Source organism: Vigna umbellata, chromosome 8, assembly GCF_029865625.1.
Source record: "Vigna umbellata cultivar VRB3 chromosome 8, Vumbellata_1.0, whole genome shotgun sequence".
NCBI lineage: Eukaryota > Viridiplantae > Streptophyta > Magnoliopsida > Fabales > Fabaceae > Vigna > Vigna umbellata.
In genome coordinates, this window is record NC_142172.1 from 39,992,318 (window position 1) to 40,011,213 (window position 18,896).

The window sequence follows — 18,896 nt, forward strand, 5'->3', positions numbered from 1 at the left end:
CAGTATCATCTTGAAAATAGATTTTTAAATTAATGTAAGTATTCCAATTTATTTTTCAAACTCTTTAAGTTGAAAGATACCTATATTACATATATGTGAATTTTCCGTTGTTTAATATCTCTTTGTTTATATTAAGACTTAAAATAAATTTAGATAATAGAAGCTTATTCCAACTTGAACTGACAAAATTAGCTCCAATTAAAACTCAATTTGAAATAGGTTGAACTTGAGTCAACTCAAATTTACAAATAGTAAGCTCCTTAACTCAAGGTAGAATTAAAACTATAATAATTTTTATTTAGTGATTTATTTTATAGAAAGAAAATTATTTCATTTGAACTTTTCGGTCCCTGCCTAACCGAAAGTTTTCAACAAATGAGTAGTAGAAAAAAAACTTATGTTGTCATTACATAGGGTATAATATCATATAATAAAATAATAATTGGTGATATTATGTTGTTATTATGAGTGAAAAAAATTTATATATGAGAATTATTTACATCAAAAGTCCTTTTTAATGAAAACCATCACCCTTAGAAGACATTGAAAATGCAATGTGAATTTAAATACTTGAGTAATATGTTTTAGTTAATAATTAAAACTGTGAAAAATAAAAGAAATTTATTTGAAAAATGTTTTTGTTTTTGAATGTATATTGATGTCATTGAGAAATATGTTGGTGGCGTAGGAGTGAGATTTGAAAAATATAAAGCAACAGCGTAATTAGGGTAGAATACCAAAATGAATAGATACATATACACGGTGTTTGAACTAATTAATGTCTATATCTTGACTTTGAATTATGTCATCTAAAATTTGGAGTTATCAGTAAGTTCTGGAATAAAACAATTTTGCTAACAGTTTTTTTTCCAGAAGGGGTCACCAGAATAGAGCGATGGCGGTCACTCTGGTTTCTTAGGTCTTTGTCTCTCCTCCAACGGATATATTTTGTTTTTTTCATTTACATTATTTTAAAACAATTATTTTTTTTTACTTCTTCTGTTTCATTGGCATTTAATATTCCATTTACGTTGTTTACATATTACAACTTACTAATATGTTAGCATTCCTAAAGATTATGTGACTGAGAATGAATTCTATTAATTAATAAGATTGTGGTAACATTTGACCTTTAGTTTATTGTCTTCAAAGAAGTTGGATTAAAAGTAATCCCATCGACACTCTTGACTCGTTCCTATAGACAGCTAGATAAGGCCATTTTCAATGGAGAATTTTATAACATTTAGAAAAAAATAATATTATATAATATTTATTTCATATACTATAAATAAATATATATTTTTATTCATTACATATGCTTATGAGAAGCACCATGTAAAAAGATGCTTTGGGAATGACCTAGTAGCAATTTAGATCACTATGTTCGTATATGACACGTTGTTGATAATTTTCTAATATATATATATATACGCTTCTTTTCTTTTCTTTGAGAATTTATATTATCAATAATTGACTTTATATCTTTCATTTCATTATCCCTTCAATTATATAATAAAAGTGGATAGCTCTAACCTACTTTTCTTATCTTTCTTCATGTTATTCTTTATTCAACATACTTTTTCACTTCTAACATTATTTTCTTTTTTCCTAATTATTATTATATTTTGGGTAATTATTTATTTTATTTACAATAGTGACAATGATTTGAGTTAAATAGATACAATGAATGTAGTAAGGTAAGTAAGTGATAATGGTGAAATGTGCATGAATTTTTTAGGGTTTGACTATGATCTTTCAATTTCAGTATCACCTTGTTTGGTGGATATGTGATGAGATGGGAGTACCCTCAATTGGCACATGGGTGTCAAAACAACATATTCCTTTTTGGCGTAAAATGTAAACAATGAGATGATAATACGCGATAATTAAAGCTATACTCAATTTCTTCACAAACTTTATACAAAACAATGTTATAAGTTAAAATTTATTTATTTATAAGTTAAAATTTAAAAAACTACATGAACTTTTTTATATAATAATTGAGTTACGAAAAAGTTAATTTTATTTTATTTTCATCAAGAAACTTTAAAATGTTATTAGTTTGTGTTTCTTTTTGAGAAGTCATGGGTGAGTGAGTGTTGTTGCACGTGAGAGATGACAGATGGTGAGATACAACGACGCAATGAGAGTTTAGAAACGCGTTTTTTTGGGCAACGAGAAAAATCATGAAAAGGTTTAGGATGAAAATAAAAGATTAAAGATAACGCGGTTTTAACTTAACCGAATGATTAAATGTTCCATCTACCAAATCATTTTCCAAATAAAAAAAATACTGTTCACTCTCTGTTCTATTACTAAGTCATTATTCATCCACCAGATAAACTTCTATACTATTAAATAGCCAATAAATTTTATCACAACCTGATTAACATTTGGATCTTGGGAAAACTTTTGGATGATAATTATTTCCCTCATAATATAAATTAACATTTATAACTCGTTTATTTAAACCATACACAATTGTTTTTGGTAGAAGACAAGTGTTACAGAAAAAAAATAAGTAAATTGAATATAGCTAAAAGAAAAATTCAGAATAAATAAATAACAGCATATTTAAATATGCTTTGTTTTGTAATATGAAAGTTTATGTTACACGTTAAATCGATTTTCATTCTTAAATATTATTTGTTTTCAAAACCATCGGTTACTCAAGTTTTTAAGCATTTCATTACCATCATACCATGTCAAACAACTATCGATTTGCAATTGTGAAATTAGTCTTTTACATTATACGTTTTATGTCAGACTTGTGATAATATTTTATTTAAAAATAATTGAAACTTGTTTATATTAAATCTTAATGACATGAGATTGTTTAAATTAAAATTAATTGTTAACCTATTTTTTCCTTTTCTTTTCTCATTTTGTTCTTTGGTACTGGTAGCTTAATTCGTTATTTAGTTTTGTAATTCGTTGGCTTAGTTTATTTGGGTCTCCTATGTTTATGTTCAATTTAATCTTTTAATTTTTTTAAAAAAAGTTTAATATGTCACATGTGAAAATTTAAATTTTTTAATTATTTTTTCAATTTAAAAAATATCACGTGTTAGATTATGGTTATGCTTAGGGATGGCAACGGATCGGGTCGGGCACGGATAGTGCCTACCCGCAACCCGACCCGACAAAAAAAAATCCACCCGCTACCCGACCCGCTACCCGCACGGATATCCGCTTAAAAAATATCCGCGGATATTTTAAAACCCGCGGATATCCGTGGATACCCGTGGATATCCCATAAATATTTAAAAAAATATATTTTTATAAAATATTATAATAAAATTTAAATAAAATTACAAAAAATATATAAAATATAATATATATTAAATTAAATATAAATTAAAATTTAATTTTAATTATATTTAACTTTATAAAATATAAATTAATGTTAATTTTAACTAAATTTAACTTAATAAAATATAAATTAAATTTTTATTTTTATTTTTTGCGGGTAGCGGATATCCGTGGATACGGATAGTATAATACCCGCACCCGACCCGTTTATAAGCGGGTATTAAAAAACCCGCTACCCGCAACCCGCGGATAGTAAATATCCGCGGGTACCAACTATCCGTCGCGGATTTTATCCGCGGATATCCGCGGGCGCGGATTTTTTTGCCATCCCTAGTTATGCTACATGACATAGGCACAGTGTTATGCCACATGATAGTATTTATTTTCAGCTTAATCCCTCTGTTTAAAAGATTAATTCAATTTAGTCCATCTAATCTTTAAAATTATATAATTTTACCCTCTCAAATTTGAAACAAAATTAGTAATTAAATTTAATTACAACTTATATATACATATTAAAATAATTATTTAGAATTTATACATCAAATTACTCTACCTAAAAAATTACATGTAAACAAATATAAAAAATAAAATAATTTGAGTATTAAGGTGTATACATAAAATATAAGTTTAATTATATTACATGTTAAAATATTAATGTATAAATTTTAAAAAACTATTTTAACACACACGTATACATACATATATATATATATATATATATATATATATATATATATATATATATATAAAAGTTTTAATTAAGTTTAATTACTAATTTGGTCTCAAATTAGATAAGAAATATTAAATTGAATCAAAATTTTAAATAGAGGTATTAAATTGAAAACATTTATTATCATGTGACAATAACACTGACATGTGGCATTATTACTGTCATGTGACTAGGGATGACAACTGATCGGGACGGGGACAGACAGTGCCTACCTGCAACCCAACATGAAAAAAAAAAAATTTCTCACTACCTGCATGGATACTCGTTTAAAAAATACCTGTAGGTATTTTAAAATTTGCACATATTCGTGGATATCCGTGAATACTTGCAAACTTTTAAAAAATTATATTTTTATAAATTATTAAAATAAAATTCAAATTTTTTTTACAAAAAATATATATAATATAATATAAATTAAATTAAATATAAATATAAATATAAATTTAATTAAATTTATTATTATAAAATATAAAATAATTTTAATGTTAATTAAATTTAACTTAATAAATATAAATTATATTTTTATTTTTATATTTTGCGGATAACAAATATTCACAGGTATGGATAGTATAATACTTACACCCAACCCGTTTATAATATTAAAATACTTGTTACCCATAATATGTGGGTAATAAATATTCACAGGTACCAACTATCGATACAGATTTTATCCGTAGATATCCACGAATATGAATTTTTTTGTCATCCCTACACATGACACGACCATGACTTAATACCGGGTAGTTTACATTTTTTAAATTAAATTAAATTTTTTTAAAAATTACAAATTGACACTTGTTATGTACGGACACAACGTTAAAGTCGACAGAAATGATCAAATTAATTTTTTTTAAAAAATTAGAGGATTAAATTAAACTAAAAAATAATAAAGAGACCAAAATGAATCAAACTAACAAATAAGAGGACTAAAACACTCATTAAACCTAATTGTGGTTGTGTAAATGTTTTGAAAGTCGTTTTAATTTAAATTGATGGTTGTGGGTGTTTCATGATTGTTAACACTTTTTTCAATTACATTGAAGATTTTGTAGGTATAAGTATGTCACAAAGTTCATAGTGATTGAAACTATAATTGCTTGTTATCATCTCAACCAAAATAATGCATGGATTTCTTTATTGATTTTGTGTTTTTAATTTATTGTTGTTTTGTTTATTGTTTACTATCTTGTCTTTTTATATTCAGTTTTGTATCTTGATTTTTCTAAATCTATTTTGTTATATTTTTTTTATTTTTACTATTCATCCATGTATGAAAATGGAAGCAACACAAATTTAACTTTTTCATCTATTTTGAAGCATGATATCAATTATATGATTGTTTAATTAGATGAATCCCTTCTTAAGTTTAACAAATCATAAGTGATAAGTTTTATATTAATTATTTAAAATACGATTAACAAAATATCCTTAAATATATAATATCTAATAAGTCAAATAGATGAAAATATAAGAGTTTATTTAAATTTTAGTCTATATCAAATACAATATTTTTGTTAGGAGAGGTAAAAGTTTTAGTTGTGATTCTATTATTGATGGAGTTCAATAGAATTTGAAGGAAGAATGTATGATTTCTTCTATCGTTGTATTTATACTAAATTATATATTTATTTTTGTTATATTACAGTGACAATTTAAGTATATAAAATTTGTGTATATTATTTTGGTTCTCCTTAAATTATTGGTCGATATTTACCATTGAGTAAATGTGTCTCGGTATTGTATAACAACTTTATAAGAAAGTCATCATTGAAGTACTTTTGATTAAAAATGTTTCTTTTTAAGGAGGAATGTATCAATATAAAAAAAATCACCAGAAATAAATTAATAGAGATATAAGTTTCACATGAAATATAAATAAAAAAGTTAAGTATCATATTATAATAAAGATACGTAAATTTATTGTGTTAATATTTTGTATTTACTATTATTATTTATGTATCTTTCTTAAGAATCTCTTCCAATAATTCGTCAAATATGAAAACACTGGTAGATTTTAAAATTTTGGTGATGCATAATTCTTAACTTGTAATAAAAATTAGAATTCATAATTTTTGTAGACACTGGCAATGGAAGTTAGATTTGAGTGAATGAGAATATGCGTTGAGGTGTAGAAGAGTGTTGGAATGATTTGGTGGAAATAGGTGAAGATGCTAAAGGTGCCATGGTACTACAAGCAGAAAGCAAAAATTTTAGATTGGATGTTATTAGATGGCTAGAAAAGGCACTTTCACATTGTCCACGGTTGGTGTGACACGAAAAGCTCAATTTTTATTTATTTATAATTAAGAAAAGGAAAAAGAAAAATGAGAAGGTCCAAAGAAACAGTTGCAAAGATGTTTCAAGAGTATGCTGACTCAGACCAAAACAGCTATCCCTTGTACTGATTTTCTTCTTCTGTTGCACTTTTCTTTCCTGAGTCATTATATTGGAGAGGACCGCCATCAATTATAATTTTCTTCTTCTTCTTCTTCTTATTCCCCTTTTTTTCTGTTTCTTTTATTTTATTTTTCTGCATTGTCAAAGGTTTGGCTTGTGAAATGACTAATGAGGAAGCAAACACGATGACGCATATCTACCATATAACTAATTAATGACTTTATTGAAAATGGATTCCCTCAGTATAATTTTCATCATCTCTTCCTCCACTTGGGAGGTTGAAAACTTCACCAGTTACTATAGAACAAATTAATCTCTCTCTAATGGAAATTTCTAAGATACATATATAGCATTCATTAACTTCATGTCCAAAGAGGCTCCCAAGCAGTTCCAAAACTGTTGTCCTCTATGAAGCAGCTCATGTCAATGTGAGGTTGAGGCTGCACCATGTGCTGCTCCTGCGTTTCACTCATTTCCATGCAGATTAGAGCCACCAAATTCGCTTGTTGGCACTGTATGTTCACTACCTCAGCTTGTGCTTTTGCCAACTGTGCTTGAAGCTCGCTCACTTGCTTCTGAAGTTGGCATATTGCTCCTGCACACCCGTAAACTGGGTCTCTGATCCTAGCATTTGCCTCATAAACCATGCTGCTCACAGCATCTGCTCTCTGGGACTCTGGTAACTCCTGAAAATCAACCCATGCATGTTCCTTCTCGTTAACACAAATTCACCTCTTGCTTATCAAAATTGGAGAAAATAAAAACAATTGCTGCTATGCCATCACAGTTCAATGCTTTCTTCCCCTGTGCCCAAATGTGGACACCAGAGTTTTGACACCGACATTCTAAATTTTAGTTTTTTACAATCTGACATTGTGAAAAATCGCAAACAAAGTTAGAAAATGTTGTTTGACTTGGGCATTCTTTTCGCTAAAAGATGAAAAAGAAAGCAGCGGTTGCCAGAGTCGAAAGAAGAGGGAATTATGCACAGTTTTGTTAGGAAGTTAGAAAACAAAACCCATCATGGCCATCAATTAGGTATGCCCCCGCTAGCTTTTCCTCTCACTTTTGACCAAAACCCATGATTTTGTTTCTCTGAAATGACCAGAGACAATTTAGCTAATTTTGTGTTGTCTTCCAAGAAAAATGGCATGCCATGAAGTGTGGACTTCTCAAACAAAAAGCAAGAAAGAGGAAAAATAAAAAATCAAAAACCAGTAGCAAGGATTGGTGAATGCCGGGTGTGTATGGTACCTGCAAGAACTTGATGATGTTGCTTGCTCCAAAGACTCTGTGAGCAATGGTGAATTTCAGGGGATCGGTGGGAGGGAAATAGGGAGCCAGGACACACTTCTCGACGCACCTGCGGCGGAGAATCTTGCAGGCAGCACAGGGGCTAACGACCACAGGCGGCGGCGGAGAAGGCGGAGCAGGAGCTGGAGATCCCTGAGAGGGTGAAGGGAAAGGTGTGGGAGAGTGTGAGGGAGGGGAAGAAGATGAAGATGGAGGAGAGTTTGAGAGCATAGTGGGAAGATTGATTGGGATTGGTGAAGAAGTTGTTGTTGTTGGTGTTGTTGTGGTGGTGGTTTTGAGTTTGTAGTACATGATGGTGTTTTGAGACAGAGGAAAGAAAACAGAGGAAACAGGATTGTTGAGATTTTTTGGGTTTGTTGCATATGATAAAAACTAAGGCTGAGTCTGCTATATTTATAGACCAAAGCCGAAGGCGACAAAGAGGGCGACTCATCTACGTATTCAAGAGGCAAACATGACGAAGTATATTTCTCATAAAGCCGTATAAAATTTCCAACTTCAGAAAAGGGCTTTCATTATGAAAACATGTGTTAACTAAAGTGAGATAAGATGTTACATTTAATTAAATAATAATAATCTTCTTAATTTCATGTCATTTCTTAAACATGATTATTGTTTGGTGTGAAAGAATATATAACAGTATGTAAAAAGGGTTTTTTGCTGTTAATCATTGCACGGTCAAGCAGTGGTCAACCAATTTACCTCCGCTGTCAGTTTTTGGGTGCTAATTCGATGAAGCACAAAACATATTTTTTATATGATTTTTTAACAAAAAAATCTTTTCCTATCAAACACAAATATTTAAAAATAATATTTAACGAATAATAATATATCAATTTAATCTGTCTAATTATTCTTTCCGTTGTTTTCTTTTGACGCGGAAATTGAGAATAACGGATTTTTTTTAAGATCGAGAAAAATGTTTGTAACGTGAAAATATAAATAGTTGGGAAGAAATTGAAATAAATGAGAACATGATTATTTTTTTTTTTGCTTTGTGTAAATTGAAAAAATGAGATAATGTTAATGAGGAGATCGGATAATTTATAATAAGTAATTAGTCGTCATCACCCTTATACTAATATTTCAAGAAGAATATATATTCAACAAACTTCTGATCTGTTCAAGAGCTGTTTTTTTTTGTTTAGCTTTGAAGATATGTCACTTTTGACCAATTCATAAAAAAGAAGTGATGGCAACATATTTTTTTAGCATGTTTTTCTTTATTCACTGAAATTTAGAAAGTCATCACAAGACTTACAAATTTTTATAGTTTCAATAAAATTGACCTATAAAAAATGTATTTCAAAAAGTGTGTTCTTAATATTGTTAACAACTATATATTAAAATGAAAAATTATATAGACTATGTTATAAGTAATCTCTTAGAAACTGATCTCTGGAAATGGTTAGAAAAATTGAATAGATTAAGAAGAAATATGTGTATAAGTAATGATTTATAGTTAGATGTTATGATTATGTTTATTTGAAGAATATGTGAAAGAATGACGGTAATAATTATGAGATGGTGATAATAATTATAATAGCAAAGCAATAGTAAGTGTTATATATAGTGACAACTGAACTGACAAAGAAGGTGAAAATGAACACTTTTCCGATGTGATGACGATGACTTGCAAAACATATTTAATAACCATTCTAAAACATTGACATTCAATTTAACATTCTCCACACTCAAAAGGATTAATGAGGTGATCATTGGTATATGCAGGTTGTATATAAATAACCTAAGCTTTTAGTGCAAACTAATTAATAATCTCTTTTTTCATGCAAAAAAAAAACTTTTAGGTTACCCACAAATAACAAAATTATGAAATGCGATTTTATCTATATTATTCCTGGCTTTAACCTCAATTGAATAAATAATAATATAAAACAATTGAAATAAGTGTCAAATTTTAGAAACAATTTTTTTTTCTTTTTATTTATTTTGTCGAGTTCAAACGGCTTTTACAACCTGCGCATGTTCCTATAATTTAATTCATAATTTGATTTCACATGGACAATAATATAAAGTTCTGTAGACTAATTTTCCCCCCTTTTGATAAATAGAACGAATACTTCTTAAACAAATTTGTACTGTAAAAGAAAATGAAAGAAGTGGAAGAACAAATAATAAAGTAGAAGTGAAGAGTGTAATCCACATCAAGGATTCTTTATTTACGACAACTTCACTTTATCATTCATCAATACTCAATTTCTCTAATATGGTTAAATTTTTTTAACATCTTTGGAACTTTTCACCAAAGTTAGTGAATGTCTATGGAAGACGTTTTAATATTCATGTTAACAAATATTTTTACCTAAGAAATAATATATATTAAATATTATAATAACACGTTTTGCAAATATTATTTAAGTACAAGGTGCACTAGATTCTTTGGTGAAAATTAGGGTACATAATTTTAACCACTGTTCACTAATTATATTATAAAAAGTGTACTATGGATTACTACACGAATTAAAATTACGAAAAATAATATTTTTACAACTACAACAATTAGTTAACAATTATATTATAGCAATATAAACTAATGATGTATGAGTTAATTAATGAAATTAATTTTGGGTAGATGTTAATATATCAGCATTTAAATTTAATTATACTCAATGCATTATTTTATCAAAATCTTAATTAATCTCAAATGCTAAAAAATTTTATAAACATTTTAGAAATTGTTTTGGTCAATTCTTTTATAAACATTAAAAAGAGGGAATAACTATTTAATAAACTAATATAATATCTTAAAATAAAGTAATTTTTTTTAATACTATTGTCATAATAATTTTTATTTCCCTCTTCGTTCCTCTCTTGGGAATATTTGTGGGTCCAAAAATCCATTTCTCTTTGACAAATCGTTCTTAAATATTGAAGTGAATTTTGTTTTTTCATAAATAGATCCCATAGGCTAGAAGACACTATTTCCATTCGAAAGTAAATTTATTCTTTTATAGGTGACATAAATGGTCCATAACGAAGTTCAAATGCATTAAATCACAATTGAATCATCTTCCGCACAACCTGAAGTTTATGAAATGGTCCTGTGATGGTTAATTTTGATATATAACAATATGCAGATTATGGAATTGGGGCACTTTGGCATTACAGCAAAAATCGTTCACTTTCGTAAAAACAACAAATTTCAATCCAATTTGTCTGATAGGGAACTGCAAAATAACTGTTATCTGTGTCGTCCAAGACCAAAAACATTCTGGATAAACCTCTTTCAAGTAAATTTAATCAGAAGAAAACACAAAAACAAAACAAAATAAATTTCATCAAAAGTAAACTGGTCTGTAACGAATCCTTATACCCATGAAGTGTTTCACCCTGGTTTTGTTGATAGGTTTTGTGGAGCCAATAGATTGAACTGAATTCAACCTTGCTAGCTCATAGATGGCATGCCATATTTTGCGGTGTCTTAATTCAAATGCACACCATGTGTCCACACACCAATCCAACACCACGTGCAGTTGCGTGATAAATATTCCTACACCAACAACACAAAATACTTCTTCACGCATGCAATGAACCAGCTTTAAAAGGAAAGCTCTTAAACACGTCTATTTCAGACAACAAAAATATTACCATTTTTCCTCATGCATAAACCAATACGGATCATAGTTTTACCATTTTATCGCGACAAACACTTTCTTCCACTCGTTAAAGTGCCCTACTTTTCATCTTCTCGGTAACTCGGGAGACTAGTTTTCTAATTTCATCATGATTTATCATTACGTGTACATAATCATTCAATCTATTATAGTAAACCTCATAATTAATTCTCTAATTTTTAAGCATTTGCTTAACTCGACTATCGATATTTTTGCACCCCCAACACTAATAATGTCAGAGAGGTTTAAGTCAAGATGACAACAGGAGCATCTTCATTCACCACCACCATTTGCTTCTTGCTTTATCTTCAAAATAAAGACGGCAGTAGAAAACTCTGCATTTGGTCGAGAAAACGCGCGTATCATGTTCAAAATATCCTTTATACAATTGAAAGTGAAGAAAACCTATGTAGATATCGAACCGTTTATAATGTCATATGAGTCACACACGTTTATGTTTTCGTTCCAACTGCACAATTTATTCATTGAAATTACAAAACTATGGTTGCTGTCACAGGTAGAAAATATTGGTCACTGGTCATTTGGTTGAAAGTCAATAAAAAACGTGCATATATATGATTCAAACGTTCATCTCCCCCAACCCCGAAACTATAGTTAATGGATAATGAGTGAGTAGCTTTCAATGGTGGTTCACGCTGATAGTTCAAAATCTAGGGTTTGGTCCTCTCTTACCGTAACAGTGTGGGACTTTGACAGTTCAAAATGGTGATGAAATAACAGTTGTTTTTGTCCCCTTCATATGGGTTCTAATTTCATGTGCTTAGAATCTGTTCTTGCATGCCACTGTTGGCATACAGATATAATAGCTGCATCCACTATTTTGGGGAAGATGCTTGCAAAATAAGGTACCCTATTGGGAGAGGGAAAACCAGTAGCTACTTCTCCTGTATTACGGTTAGAAAGGAACGACACGTTTCAACACTACATTAATTGCTACAAAAAACATGAATTTTGTCCATGATTAATTTCAGTCATGAATCCGATTGGTTAGATTTTATTATCCACAAATATATATATATCTCTTACCGATTACGTATGTTTACACGTGCTGTGTTTGATTGATAAATATACAACTGAGTTAACTATTCAGAAAAAATCTTTGATAGTGAAAGTTTTCCTTTGTAATAGTAATTTATTGACTGGAGGAAAGAAAAAATGGTTAAAATTATAAAAATGCATAACAATGGAGCATGTAGAAATTTTGTTTGTAGACGAGAAGTTGAGGAACTGCAATGGTGGTGACAGTGGGGTGTCTTGAGACAATGTACACGCTATCAAGTCTTCATGTCATGTGATTAACGTACCTTTTTTCTTTTTTCTTTTCGTTACCTTTTGCTGACCGAGTATATATATATAATGTATTTTCCTCTACAAATTACGAGGTCAACTCCATTTTCAGATTAAATAAAACTTGAAATTATATTTTTTAAATGAGTTTAACTGTGAATCATTTGTGACTGTAACAAACAAACACATTTTCTCTGATATGACATTCTTTGGATACATTCAATCGAACTCTTCCAAACATTTTTCAAAAAATAGAACTTCCAACTCTCTAATAAAATATAGTCTCGTTTAAAATTTGAAAAAAAACATTCTTCTGTTTTTAAATTTTTTGTATATCTTATTTGTAGTTTCTATTATATAGGTACCCAAGGTTTTGTTAATTATGATTATTTTAATAATAATATATAGGTTTTTCAATGTTTTAAAGTTATCTAAAATGGTTTGAACTCCACGTATATTTCACGGTAAGTAATTTATTAGTACTTTTAAAATTAATCTGTATTAAATTAGTATTTTTTATATTTAATAAATATATAAATTTGTCCTCACAATTACTATTATTGTTTGTACTATAAGGTTAGAATGTGATACTATTAAGACGTGTATCTTAATAAATATTAAATATAAAAAAAATCGACTTCTACATATATTATTAAATATAAAAAACATTGAAAAAATTGGAAATATAAATTTTTATACCAACCAAGATTAATGTTACCTAAAACTTTTTTAAACCTAGATTTTATGAGTTCTCCTTCATCCATTGTGAATAAATATAATGGCAAATCATTTTAAATCTTTTCAATAAACTTTCGTAAGTATGATGCATTTTTAAGCTGTAGATATATATTTATGTATTTAGTTTAAGTTAACACGCATGTTAACATTTGGAGATTTACATTTAAAGAGAATATTATAGTTTATGTTCTTCTTCAATTATTTTTTAAGAATATGTTATGATTTTCGGATATATATAGTTCATGTTTCTAATTTCTTACATAAATACAATTTTTTTAACAAATAAGGATGTATCGATAACATAATATCCAATAATTTATCGACATATATATTCATTAATAATATTATCAATAGAATATCATAGATAAGGTCGTTAGTAAAATATATATGTTTTTATTGACGAATATTATCTGTTGATAATTATTTGAGTAAAATGGATTTAGAATTGAGAAATTCTTTTTTTTTTTCTTCCCATCCTGAGTAAAAACCTTAGCACTTTGTGATGTCTCTCACTCCTTTTCGTTTATTTTCGTCAACCACTTACACTCATTCTCACTTTGTGTGGTTAGCCATATTGCGTTTTTGAAGGTTGATATTAGATTGCTGGATTGGATTTGATAGACCAGTGTTTCTATGCGATTTTTGCAAGATATGAACTTCGTCATGTACGTAATCAGGTTTTTTATTTTTCTTTGAATTTGGTGTAATTGCTGCCAAAGTTAGTTCAAGCACATTGTTTGATCCATGTTCATTGTTTGTTTTATGTTTTTAGAATTGTCTTCCATTTTATTTATTTATTCTACACACAAATTAATTTTCAAAACACTTATAAAAAAAATAAAATAAATATTAAAATAAATTTTTTAATATTTTCTTTTCTTATGTTATAATATATTATTAAAATTTCACACTGACCACTCAAATATCTTAAAAAAAACGATCTCATCCTAAAAAAGAGAGATGTAACAGGAATATGGGTAGGTGGGTTCAATTTGTGTGATTAAAAGAAAAAATAATAATAAGCTTTTACATTTATATATTCTTTAAAGAAAACTTGAGATAGAATTTCAGGTTGAAATTTTTTTGAATGACCAATTAATATCTTATTGTACATGTAAATAATAAACAAATATAGAAGAATTATACTTAGTATACATAGGCATGTTTCTTAGCCACATTAATATCGTAGAAGAAGGAATGTTTGTTAGAAAATATCTAAACTAAAAATGATCATAATTTCATTTATTTATTTGATTTGGAAAAATTTCTGGTATAAAGATGAAACTAAAAAATAAAAAATAAAAAAATCCTCCCCTTCTTTCTTCTTTTTCTAATTTTGTCAAATCCGATAAATATAAATGAAAATGAATATAATACTCAAAATATAATCTAATATTTGACCCTTTATTTCGAGTAACACATTTAAATTCAAATGGCACAAAAAAGAAAAGCCACTGATCCCATTGCCCTCCCTGTATATACATTATTCGCAATAGGAAAAAAGTCAAAAGAAAGCAAAAATTGAAAATGAGTTTGATAATTTGTATTTTATACAATGAATTTCTTTGTAATATTTTTTAGCACAGCAATATTGGTCCAAACTTCTACTAGTGCTAGCTGCCTATTATTACTTATATATTAATTATATATATATATATATATATATATACATATATATGTATATATAAATTATTAGTCTTATTAGAGAGTGGCATGACAAAAATACCTAACACATAGGATGCCTATTTACCACGTAACATGTCTACAGTTGCGATGCCACCACACAAGAGACATTAATATTCTTTAGCAACCACCACGCTTAACTACTAGCCTAAGTCCCAATGCAATGAAAATGACCTACCCCTATTTCCTTATGTCTAAGTAATATATTATTAATAATAATAATATTTATTACTAACAATAATAATTATTATTATTATAATAATAATAGAGTACAAAAAGTAGGCCATTTAACACTAAATTTTGTGAGAATTGAGGCTTAGGTGGTGGAAATAAAATGAAAAAAGAATTATTATTTGTATTGAAAAGTTCAAAGTAAAGATTGTGACCTGAGGAAAAAAAATCAAATTATCCCTTTCTCTTGTTCCCACATAAATGTGTTACTTATTTTCTCCTGAGGTTGGAAAAAAACATAGTTCGTAACATGGTTTGTGGTGAGGTAGGTAGTTGGGATTAGTGGGTGTTTATCTCCTTCTTCTACACTGTTTTTTTGTTGTCTTTTAAGGCTTCATCATAAATCTTCCCATACTTTAAGGCTTTAATTTAGTCTATCTTCAACGTAGTCGCCACTCTTCACAGCCCTTCAACTGGGCCATTTGACCCTTTTTTTTGTGTTCTTCATTTCTAGTTCCTACACTTATTTGTTTACGTATGATGTGGATGTTTGTTTCATTTGATTCAGTGTTTACTTATGTAACGGTCTTAAAACTGGTTCCTATAATTAGAATGACTTCATGCCCGAAAATCCCAATGGATGAAACTGTTGACATTGAATCAAACATGTTTTAATGCCAAATTAAGAAACCAGGTCCACTCATCTTGGAAGAATGATGTTAATGCATGTGCCCTATTTCTTGTGTGATTATGAGCTTTTTTTTGAGGTGAAGGTGTTTGTTTGTTTGTTCTTGGTGGGCATAGGGTCCCAAGTGAGTAACAATATAAGAATTAGGGCATTTTTTTAAGGATAACAAAATAAGAGGTCCTTCACATGTGGACCTTAAGCCCTTATAAAGTTCAAATAATTTGAAATCAACACCCAAAAAGTTGTGCACATTCAAGATGGGATCAATTACCAATCTAACTAACTTCATTACTATATTCATTAACTAAGGCTAATCAATTTCTAATTCTGGGACAACTAGCTGTCTCCTGTTAGTCGGACACTGCTTAATTAAGGTTCGTAAAAAGATTAAATTAAAGAAAAATAAAAGTGAAAGCATTTTTAATGTCATAATTATTAATAAAACAAATTACTTTGGTTGCATGAGAACAGAAGAGACACCAAAGTTATAAACAGATGGGGAAGGGGACGTAAAGTCACCTATGCTGACTATTATTTTTACTAAGGTTTTGTTCACTTAAATAGATTTGAGAGTGATGAAATGAATTTGAAAAAATTTGAAGGTAAATTTTTTGTTGTTTATTTGAGTGGATTTGGAGGTAAGCGAGAGTGGATTTGAAAGTAAAGTTTATGAGAATTAGTATAAGATTTAATTGATATGACAGATTAAAAAAATTTACTTTCAAATTCACTCTCACTTTCAAATCCACTCAAATAAACAACAACAAAATTTACTTTTTAAATTTTCTCAAATTCATTAATCCCTCTCTCCCAACTCCATTCAAGTGAATAAAATGTTTAAAAGGGTTATCAACATATGGTTAAAGAAAATCACAATAAAAATATTCATAATATTTAATAAAAAATAATATAATAATTTTAAATTACAGGAAATATAGAATAAAATGCTTCCAGTATTCACTATGTTGAGCCTTTATCACACTTATTAACAAAAGCATATCGCGAAAATCACTTCATGAAAAATAATAAAATGTAAATAAATTATATATATATATATATATATATATATATATATATATATATATATTAAAATTAATCTAGTATAACTTTTTAATTTGTGCATTGATTAATTTGATACTGTTTGTATTGTTTTGTTTTATCATAGAAAATTTTATCCAGTCATTTGTATAATTTTTTTATACATTATATTTAATATCACAAAGAGTCAAATTGGATACGGGTAGGATTCATTAGTTACCTTAAAAAAAACCATTAGTGAGAAATATATGAAAAGTACATGGATGGATATCATAGATATTTTATGTTTTAATTTTTGAGATGTTAGATCAAATAATTTAAAATAAATTATTAAAACATACAATTAAATAAAAAATTAAATTTTAAAATACAATTCAAATTATTTACTAAAATATTACTGTAAATAAATTTAGTCTTTTAAAAAAATAATTTTTTAAAAATTAAAAATATGTAAAATTAAATTTTAAACATTTTTAAATAATTTTATTTTAGTTATTTAAATTTTAAAAGAAATTAATCAAATAAAATTCACTGATAATTACTTGACGAATATCACAGACAATTAAATATTTGTATATATGTATATCCATTAAAAATATCTAGTTATATCTATCATAGATTTTTATCATTGATATTCGCGGAGACTCTTCATCATCTCTAATAATACTATATAAGATGTTAATAGCATACTTTTTTATATTTTTATTATTAAAAGAAAAAAATGTTTCTGAGACCAATTAAATAATTAGAGCCCATACTCTCTTATTAGAGCCCATGTCAGATTTTACTCAAATGAGAAAAATATAAAAATATGTGAACTAAAGAGAGAGCTACTTGTTAGCATCTGTATTTTATTTTCACTTAAAGTTACTTTAGTAAACAAATATTCACTTTATATTTTCTTGTAAAAGAATAAAGAAAGTTAAAGAAGCTAGCTAGGACCTAACCACATTTTGGGAGATTAATCCCTGATTTATCAGGCAAGATAACTCTTTACAAAACAAAAATGAAAACGACAACTTTAATTTCAATTAATTAGAATAAAGCAAGAAAGTTTAACTTCATTCTTAATCATACTCATTAATTCTCAACAATAAATTATAGGTTAATATATTTAAAATGTAATTTTCTTAAAAGTAAAAAAAACATTTAAAGTCATAATAAATGAAACATGTAAATAATGTTAAAAAGATTATATTTCATCTTTTGTTAAAGTAGTAATTTTTTCTCTGAAAATGTTATAAAATATAATTTTTTAATAATGAATAAATATAACGGAAGTTAGTCGTCTGTGATGCATTCAATTAGCCCCATCCTTTCTCATTCAATAAATAAATATATTTACTGTTTTGTATATTTTCGTTTACATAATTTTACAATAAAATTTAATTTGATTAGTGTCGATTCATTCAATTAGAGTAACTTTCCCTCCATTCAAACTTTCTTCTTAAACAAGGAACAAAATATGCTTAAGACTAATTTAATTGACAATTTAAAAGTGTCATCTTCTTATGTAATAATGTTCTTAATGTCAAAACAAACTCGATTATAGATTATAAGAAGCCGTAGTAAGTCAATTCAGTTCAAAATTATTTTAAGCATTTTTTTCTTCAAACTTACACTTCATTATGGGCACTGTGTAAAAATGTAACAGCTGTAGGATTTCATAGGTGGGAAAAGCAATATTCTCAAAGCTATTATAAAATTTATTATTAAGGTATGATAAATTTTGTCACTACTGAGAAAAACTTGATACGTATTAACTAGTCAGGCCACGTTAGGAAACTGCAGGCAACAACGTCAAATACCGCATGCTATCTTCTACTTGAACACCTAAACATAGGATTAAGAAAATGGAAAAGCAAAGAGAAACGTTCTA

At 27.8% G+C, this 18,896-nt stretch overlaps 1 protein-coding gene across 1 annotated transcript; it reads right to left on the minus strand.

Moving 5' to 3' along the window:
• Positions 1-6,639: 6,639 nt before the first annotated feature.
• LOC124843640 (LOB domain-containing protein 1-like) lies at positions 6,640-8,137 on the minus strand. Its single transcript, XM_047320442.2, has 2 exons — positions 7,697-8,137; positions 6,640-7,128 (listed from the first exon to the last, which is right to left on the minus strand). Exons 1-2 carry the CDS (start codon positions 8,045-8,047, stop codon positions 6,805-6,807), a joined length of 675 nt encoding a protein of 224 aa, XP_047176398.1. The 5' UTR covers positions 8,048-8,137; the 3' UTR covers positions 6,640-6,804.
• Between the last annotated feature and the right edge of the window lie 10,759 nt (positions 8,138-18,896).